The sequence below is a fragment of the Centruroides vittatus genome, unplaced genomic scaffold (assembly GCF_030686945.1).
Source record: "Centruroides vittatus isolate TY-2023 unplaced genomic scaffold, ASM3068694v2 contig_990, whole genome shotgun sequence".
NCBI lineage: Eukaryota > Metazoa > Arthropoda > Arachnida > Scorpiones > Buthidae > Centruroides > Centruroides vittatus.
The window spans coordinates 1,080,098-1,089,662 of record NW_027122659.1 but is presented as its reverse complement, the minus strand read 5'-3'; the positions used below and the strand labels follow the sequence as shown (position 1 = coordinate 1,089,662).

Here is a 9,565-nt window from a genome sequence, read left to right as displayed (position 1 = left end):
GGAATTTCTAGTTAGTAGCAACGAAAGATCAAATTACCCAGCGAAATTTAGTTTCTTCAAGGCCGCGACTCCACTAGCCGTAAAACTGCCGTAAAACCCCTCGCCGTAAAAGCTTTTAACCACGTGACCAAGATATTTTATGCCTGAGAAGGTCGTAAAACTAACGTAAAAGCGATTTGAGCAGATGCGAATACGACCGTAAAACGGTACCTTCAACCAATCAGAAGTCAGTGGAACTACGTCATCATGACACCGGGCGAAAATTGCGGGAAAAGAGCTTTTGTGTACTTTCTAACATGGCTATTGCGAAAAGACCTCGAATTGATTTGGAGAAATTTATCGAAAATATTCGTAAATATCCATGTTTATACGACAAGAGGCATCGTGATTACAAGAATGTATGCCTGAAACATGCGATATGGACGACCATAGGAAAATCTTACAATTTAGGTGAGTACATATTAAAAAATCTAAGCCTAGCATGCTAACTATAGTATCTTAATAATATGATATTAAAGATATTATTTTTACTATATTTGTAATTATAGTAAAAAATCCTAGAATATACCATAATAATCATTGTCTTTTTAAAGATGTATCACATATACAATTTTATATTGTACTGTACATACACAAGTTTTTACTTACGTTAAATGGGAGAATTTTATTATAAAAATTTGGATTTAATCACGCTGGACGTTTCGGAGAATTTTTTTTTTTTTATATTATTACAAGTTTTAATTCATTTAATTAATATCCAATATGCATTTTAGATTGCTCTATTTGATTATCAGTCCCTCTTCAGTTGTGAATTATTATTATTAACAATATTTCTATATTATCTACTTAAATAATGATATAAAGTATACAGTTCTTAAAAAATTAATTATGAAATGTTGAAATATTTTTTCTATTTTATTACATTTTTCTTCTTGTGACAATTCTCTTTTTTATTGATTCTTTTCCAAAAACTTTTTAATTGATTTTATTTTAATATAATAATTCATTATTCAAAACAAACTCTCATTTTAAAAATTAACACATTTTTTTCATGAGAACATACAATCCTAACTTTAATTTATTAGAAATCCATTAATACTTTTTCTTCTTAACTATCATAATCTGGACAACTAATATGATTCAAATATTTACACGTTTTTTGCTATACTGTGCCTGAACGTTTATTCATTCTTTTTCTGTAATTCAATTAGTTCCAAATATTCATATTTTCTTTTTATTGTTTTTTTCCTTTCAATTATTTTTTCTATATGATATATATTCTATATTCTTTTATTATTTCACAATGATTTAAGTTTTAGTGTTTTACAACTGCTGAATTATGATGATTATATTTAATTATGGTTTATATGCCATGTGTTTATTTACAAGTTTTTAATTTTCTTTTTGTTTACCTATATACAAGTATGTCACTGGAATTATACAATTATAGTTAAATTTATATACTAAATTATTCTGTTCTAAAATTAAATTTTATTATATGTGTCAGTACAACCGACGCAAACCAATTTGACTTACTTGTGGGACCTGCCCAATAACCATAAAATGTTTTATGGTTCTTTGTCTTCAACCCTTTTCTTTATTCCGACTGCGATCTGTCGACACGAACGAACTTTACTCTCCACAGTTGTGCAGGGACTTATACGTATATTAATCACTTGATCAATTAAAGATGTTATAATCACTACAATGTGTTTCGTCTGTGTGTCTCTCCACTTTTTCCGGATCAACGACAGGTTATGGGCCCAGGCACTAACACTACTCCGAAACTGAACTGAACAACCTAATCTTGGTTCAACTTGTTCAACATCTTGGTTCGTATCTTTTGCCTTTACTATTTCGTCCATCGATCTTCGCGTCCGAAATGATGAATTCATTTAAAGTCGAGCTATTAAATCGAGAAAACTACGATACGTGGAGTCTCCAAGCTGAAGCTTTACTCGAAAGGGATGGCGTGTGGGAATACGCTAACGGAGCGGTACCTTCTCCCACCATTATCGCCAGTAATCCCGAGTCTCGATCGGAACACGACGCCTGGACAAAAAACGACCGTAAGGCAAGATCAAGTCTGATATTAATGTTAAGTCCGCCCGAGCTAAAACATATACGAAACTGCCGCACATCGAGAGAAATTTGGGACAAACTCAAATCAATTTACCAGTCTCAGGGACCAGCAAAAAAGGCCTCCTTAATAAAGACCTTAATTCTCACGAAGCTACATGAAGGAGGAGATCTGCACGATCACATTGCCAAATTCCTTGACACTGCGGACAAGCTGGCCGATTTAGGAATTATAGTGAACGAAGAACTCCTCTCCGTGTTATTACTATACAGCTTACCCAACAGTTTCGACACCTTTCGCACTGCGATTGAAACGAGAGACGACCTTCCGAAGCTCGAAATCCTAAAAGTCAAGATCTTTGAGGAATATGAAGGACGATCTTCCCGCGAATCACAAAGCAATGATGCGCTTACCGTCCGTTATCAAGGATCAAAACTGCGATGTAATTTTTGCAAAAAACCTGGCCACAGAGAACGAGATTGTCGTAAAAAGAAGAGACAAGAAAACCAACCGAGATCCAGCAAAGTCGAAAGCGGAACGTTTTTCACACGTGAGTCTACTTTTCACACTGGAATGACACATGATGCCTGGTGTCTCGACAGCGGAGCCACATCACACATGTGTTCTGACCAAAGAAAATTTTCAGACTTGCGAACTACCTCTAACACAAAATTGGATCTCGCTAATGATCAGACCATATCCATCGATGCAGTTGGTACGGCCCAAATTCACGTTGATACTGGTACACAGGAACGATCGTTTGACCTACTTAACACTCTCCATGTGCCATCACTTCGCACAAACCTGTTATCAGTCTCCAGAATAACCGACAAAGGCTATAAAGTAATATTTGATAAGTTCAAAGCACGAGTCATCGACTCAAAGAGAACAACAGTCACAGTGGCAGATCGTATTGGCAACCTCTACTACGTACTACCTCGAAACGATCGAATCTACGTTTCCCAAGAAAAATCTCCAGTCAATGGATTACGAATCTGGCACGACAGATTCGGTCATCTTCATGCTACCGCACTAAGAAAATTGTTGGATCGAGGAGGGGTCACTGGGCTCAAATTCGACAAAGAAGATCTGCTTGATACGTGTGAGACATGCATTGCGGGAAAAATGTCACGTTTACCTTTTCCTCATCCCCATGTCAAACGGACAAGCCGACCACTCGAAATCAATCATACAGATATATGCGGACCTATGCGGAAGAGATCTCTTGGAGGATCGCTTTACTTTGTTACATTTATTGATGATTATACTCGATGGACTGAGGTACGTTTCCTAAAGACCAAAGATGAACTGTTTGAGACGCTAAAAGACGTCAAAGCCTACCTAGAAAATCAGACTGGACTAAAAATCAAAGCCATCCAGAGCGACAATGGAGGCGAATACTGTAGCAAGGAAATGAGCACCTTCCTGAAGCGACAGGGAATCACGCATCGAACATCGACTGCGAGGACCCCACAACAAAATGGAGTCGCCGAGCGCAAAAATCGAACACTGGTGGAGATGGCACGATGCATGATGATCCATGCACACACTCCTACCACCTATTGGGCTGAAGCTATTTTTACAGCCAATCACATTCGCAACCGATCCCCGTCTCAAAGCATAGATGGCAAGACTCCATACGAATTATTCAAAAGAAAAATTCCTGATGTCAGCCATTTTCATACCTTCGGAACAAATGCCTTCATTCTAAACAAAAATCCCAATAAAGGCAAATTCGATCCACGTGCTCAATCTTGCACATTTGTAGGTTACTCTGAAACCTCAAAAGCATATCGTGTCATCCTCGATGGTGAAAAAAGCGTAACCACATCTCGAGATGTCAAGTTCACAAAAAAAATTTCAAATGCCGATATTTTCGAAGACTTCATTAACGATTCACATTTAAAACATAACTCTCTCACCACTACGAATCGACCTAACTCTATAGAGATAGCAAACTGAAGTTTATAACAGAGGAACTGATACCCCACATCAACCTGCCAACATCCACACGCAAACGGCAGAAGCTCCTGTGATGCGGGAAAAACAACCACCTATGAGAAGAGGACCGGGACGACCGCTCAAATTAAAAACTAGAAGTCGCGGTAGACCCTCGAAACAATATCACATGATCCCAATCAATCCACAAGATGGCAATGACAAAGTAGACGATGAGCAAGTCTGCATCACTCATCACTTTGCTGGTATTGCTGAAATTCCGCTACACCAAGCTATACACAGCTCCGAAGCTGACGAATGGAAAGCAGCCATCAAGAAGGAAATCAGCTCATTACTCGAAAATAATTCTTGGGATATCGTTGACATACCACCTAATAGAAAACCGATCGGCTGCAGACTCGTTCTACGAAACAAGTTCAACTCCGACGGAACGTTAGAGCGACGCAAAGCACGATTAGTCGCCAAAGGCTACACTCAAAAAGGCGGTATAGATTACGAAGAAACATTCGCTCCTGTAGCCCGACTCAGCTCCATTCGAACAGTCATGGCACTGGCAGCCGAACTCGACTTAGAAGTCCACCAACTCGACGTTACGACGGCATTCTTAAATGGTGATATAGAAGAAAACATCCTCATGAAAATTCCAAGCCAACTGAATGAAACACTCGAGAACATTATAAACGACCACTCTGAACTCCAAGCAGTACGAGAACGAGCTATTAAATGGTCACAGCAACTTAAAGAAGGAAAACCCAAAGTGTGCAAATTAAATAGAGCCATCTACGGTCTAAAGCAAGCAGGTCGTCAGTGGTATAAAAAAACTGGACTCGCAATTAACTAAACTGGGATTCCAACCCATCACCGTCGATCCTTGCCTTTACATAGCAAAAAATGATCAGTACATCACTATAGTAGCTATTTATGTAGACGACTTGATAATAGCATGCAACGACAAGACGAAGCTCAATACTATAAAATCTGAACTCGGCACTATTTTTAGATTACGCGACATGGGACCAATTCACTGGGCTCTGGGTATCGAATTCTCCCAGACCGAAAAGGAGGGGAAGAAAGAAATCACCATGTCTCAGAAGCAATACATTCTAGACATCTTAAAACGTTTCGGCATGGAAGAATGCAAACCCATCGCTACTCCACTCGACGGAAATTCCAAACTGCTAAAACCGAGTGTAGAAGAAAGCCTCTCTGAAAGTGAGCGAAGAAAAATTCCGTACCAAAACCTTATCGGCACACTTATGTATCTCGCCGTTGGTACTCGCCCTGACATTGCTTACACCGTCAGCATGTTAAGCCAATTCAACACTTGCTACAATCAGACTCACTGGCAAGCAGCAAAACGAGTGCTCCGCTACCTCAAATGCACTGCCGACTACGGAATCACATTCAAAAAAACAGGTAAACCACTAGAAGGCTATGTGGATGCCGATTGGGGAGCATGTCCGAATGATCGACGTAGCTACACAGGCTATGTGTTCATGCTCGCAGGAGCAGCAGTGAGCTGGGAATCACGAAAACAACGTACCGTCGCACTCAGCTCAACTGAAGCCGAATACATCGGATTAACCGAAGCAGCAAAGGAAGCAATCTATCTTAAACACCTTCTCTGCAATGTTAACTCAAGCCCAGATCATCCCGTAACGATATACAACGACAACCAGAGCGCCCAAAAACTTGCCAGAAACCCGATTTTTCACACTCGCACAAAACATATCGGGATACGACATCATTTCATCCGGGAGGCTCTCGAACGCAAAGACGTAGACATCAAATATCTACAGACCAGCGAGATGCCGGCCGACGCCCTAACGAAACCATTGTTTTCGAACAAGCATCGATCGTGCATCACCGACATGGGTATTGGACCCATAAAATATCCACCGTAATATCAAATTGAAGGGGGGTGTCAGTACAACCGACGCAAACCAATTTGACCTACTTGTGGGACCTGCCCAATAACCATAAAATGTTTTATGGTTCTTTGTCTTCAACCCTTTTCTTTATTCCGACTGCGATCTGTCGACACGAACGAACTTTACTCTCCACAGTTGTGCAGGGACTTATACGTATATTAATCACTTGATCAATTAAAGATGTTTTAATCACTACAATGTGTTTCGTCTGTGTGTCTCTCCACTTTTTCCGGATCAACGACAATATGTGTGTATGTTGTCAGAAATGTATCAAGCAATAAATTAATTGAGTATGATATGGAATATTTTTGTATTGTATTTTAGTGCTTAAAATGCATGTGATTGAATGAATAGTGAAGAAGTTGTACAACACTTCTATAAACTTTTTATGTTACAGATGCTACCAGTGCTGAAAGCCGCTGGAAAACACAACGGGATCGATATACGAGAGAGTGTAAAAAGGTGGAAGATAGCAAACGTACTGGAAGTGGGAGTGATGCTGTATATGTATCGCAATGGTACCTATATGATATTATAGATGGGTTTATGAGGCGCTGTCCACAAACAAACGAAGAGTAAGTATTTTAGGTTCAAAAAGAATACATTTTATGGATGAAGCAAGAATTTTTATATGCAATTTTGTATAAATACAGAACCCTCAACAATATATCACCGGTAGCAGCAGATCCACCAGAAGATATTGAGCCTGTTTATGCTGAGTCGGTAGAACTTTCATGTCCCAGTGACAATGAAACATTTCTTTCTAGGTAAGCACTCCAATAGTTATTCACTGATTGCCTTTTTACCTACTCCTGCTTTTTACCTGTTATAGGCCTGCATCATCATCATCTCATCATCACAATTACATATGGAAGCTTCAGAGAGCAGGTACTGTATATACATTCAGTCTGTACTATTCTAAAGCTTTTTGTTTGTACAGTGTTAATACATTTGTGATATATATTTTGTACTTTACAGCACTTCTTCACATTTAAAACGGATTAGAAAATCATCTGATCCACAAATGGAAGAACTATTAGCAATATTTAAAATGTCTGCTGAAGCCATGCAGCAAGCCAATGCTACAATACAAAAAAACAAATCACACATCAAACCATTTTGTGAATTTGTTGAAAGTATGCTGGAAAAAATGAGCAACAAAAACCAACGAATAGCGATGAAAAGGATTCAAGAGATTCTTTTCGAAATTGATGCAGTGAACGACGAAGAGAATGAGTGAATTAATAATTAATAAATTGTAATGTAATAGATCAATGTAATTTATTTATGTAATTAATTTTGTTATATTAATAAATTTTTTTGAAAACCTATATTTGTTACAATGTCTTTAAAACACAAGAGTAATAAAAATAATTCTTTATTGAAACTTAGTAATAAAAAAATGGTAGTCTATTGCCTATGGCAAGACCCAGTGGTACATAGGTAGTCTGCTAATTTATTCCTCAATTCTCTTGCTTCAGTAGAGTACATATTGCTTGCTACCTGTGTGCAACTTCTCATTTGATCAGCTGTTGCTCTCCACCTCCCTGGGATAAGATTGCCATGTTCATCTTCTGAATCACAATCTCCAGCATTAATGTAAGAAGCTGACTCTCTTATAAGAAAATTGTGTAAGATGCAAGCTGCCAATACCATCTTTGTTGTGTTATCTTCACTGTATGTTAAGGGTCGTTTGAAGATTCGAAAACGAGAGCTTAAAATTCCAAAAGCATTTTCCACTACTCGACGAGCACGACACAGTCTATAGTTATAGACTCGTTGTGATCGGCTAATAGCTGAGCGTCTGGGATATGGTCGCATCAAATTTCTTTTAAGTGGGAAAGCTTAATCACCAATGAAATAAAAAGGAAACATAATTTCAGAATTTGGCAGGTAATTGTCATTGGGCAAGTTTAATCTACAGGTTTCCATCATTTGACCAAATTGAACTTTTCTAAATATTCCTCCATCACTCTCACTTCCATAGTGTCCATAGTCTATATACAAAAATTTATAATTGGCATCTGCCACTGCTAGCAATACATTACTAAATGTTCCTTTGTAATTAAAGTTTAAACTTCCACTATTTTTTGGACAAACCATCAACACGTGTTTCCCATCAATGCTACCGCAGCAGTGTGGCAATTGCCAAGCTTTTAAAAAATTTTCTGCAATACCTTTCCATTCATTTGGCGTTGATGGAAATTGCATGCAGTCTGATTTTAAGTGAGTCCAAAGAGCATGGCAAGTTTCTGGAACAATTTTTGCTATTGTTTGTCTTCCAACTCTAAAGGCAAATGACAAACTTCTGTATGTTTCCCCTGATGCTAAAAATCTAGAAAAAATACATGATAAAATGAACGGTTAAAATGAACTGTTAATCCAATCAAAACAGATTAAGCTAGTCAGTGATTAGCTTCTAATCGTATAAAATGTACCTTAAAGTTATTCCCAAGCGTTCTCTTGCTGAAATTGCTTCTCTGAAACGTGTATTTTGCTTGCTTATATGATTTTCTACTCGTTGTAATAACACTTCAAAGAGATCAGGTGTCATTCTTAAAAAACTGTCAACAAAATTCACGTTACTACTAATAAAACTTTTATGCATTATAAGATTTTGCGATAATTTTGATTTATTACTTACTCATAATAGTATTCCTGGTCTTGAAAACGAAGTTCACGCATAAGTGTATTATGATAACCTAAGGAACTTCTATTCCGAAATAAAGGCCTCACCCAAAAACGATGCTTGCGTTGCTTTCGTTTCATGAGTGCAGAAAGCAACAAAAATTGTCCAGAAAAAAGTTGAAACATCATATCAGCTTGTATCTGATCCATTTTAAATTATTTTATACACTGACAAATATGAACGATCAAGCTACGATACTTTCATTTTCACCAATTCACGTGCGAAGAAGTATTTACGTTCGACACTTGGGGCAGCACCGTCGCCGTAAAAACACCGCAATCCGAGCGCAAACGCAAATAAGTCACGTGATTAAAAGCTTTTACGGCGAGGGGTTTTACGGCTGTTTTACGGCTAGTGGAGTCGCGGCCTAATAATATTCGCTCGACACGGGATATTTCAATGCGAGTTGCGCGACAAGTGGATCCGTGTTATGCCATTTATAGGCGAAGTAAACAAACATTCCAAACGACATTAAAATTAAATTAATTTCGACCTAAAGTGTGCATTAAATCCTGCCGTTTTAGACAGAATTTAACGTTCGTCGTCATTACTTTCATCTAATGAAACAGTCGACTTTCTGCAATTTGATCTTATACAGAGTGATACAAAATAAGCTGATGGCTTTGTTTTCTTTGTAATTGTCGAAAGAAATAAAACAAATGAACCGTCTAAACGGCAAACGAAAGCTTTAATCTTGAAATATTTTTACATTAAAAAGTGGAAAACCATATCGTCGGATGACTTCCTCTTTCTTGTTTGCGAACACGTGCTCTTCTTATGATATTTTCTCGGAATTTCGGGAGTTATTGCGGAAATCTCGTTCCCGGTGTTCTCTTTCGGTATGTGAGTCGTTGACGTAAACCTTGTCCTTTAGATATCCTCCAAAGGTAAAAGTCTAGAGGAGTT

The 9,565-nt window shown here is 38.0% G+C and overlaps 1 protein-coding gene and 1 long non-coding RNA gene across 2 annotated transcripts; one reads left to right on the top strand and one right to left on the bottom strand.

Annotated features, from left to right (window-relative positions):
* Positions 1 to 236: 236 nt before the first annotated feature.
* Positions 237 to 6,779, top strand: LOC136986068 (uncharacterized). The gene is made up of 3 exons (XM_067283524.1): positions 237 to 450; positions 6,368 to 6,545; positions 6,624 to 6,779. Exons 1-3 carry the CDS (start codon positions 297 to 299, stop codon positions 6,739 to 6,741), a joined length of 450 nt encoding a protein of 149 aa, XP_067139625.1. The 5' UTR covers positions 237 to 296; the 3' UTR covers positions 6,742 to 6,779.
* Positions 6,780 to 7,332: 553 nt separating this feature from the next.
* Positions 7,333 to 8,925, bottom strand: LOC136986069 (uncharacterized). The gene is made up of 2 exons (XR_010882423.1): positions 8,409 to 8,925; positions 7,333 to 8,305 (listed from the first exon to the last, which is right to left on the bottom strand). It is a non-coding gene; the product is annotated as an uncharacterized lncRNA (long non-coding RNA).
* Positions 8,926 to 9,565: the final 640 nt, after the last annotated feature.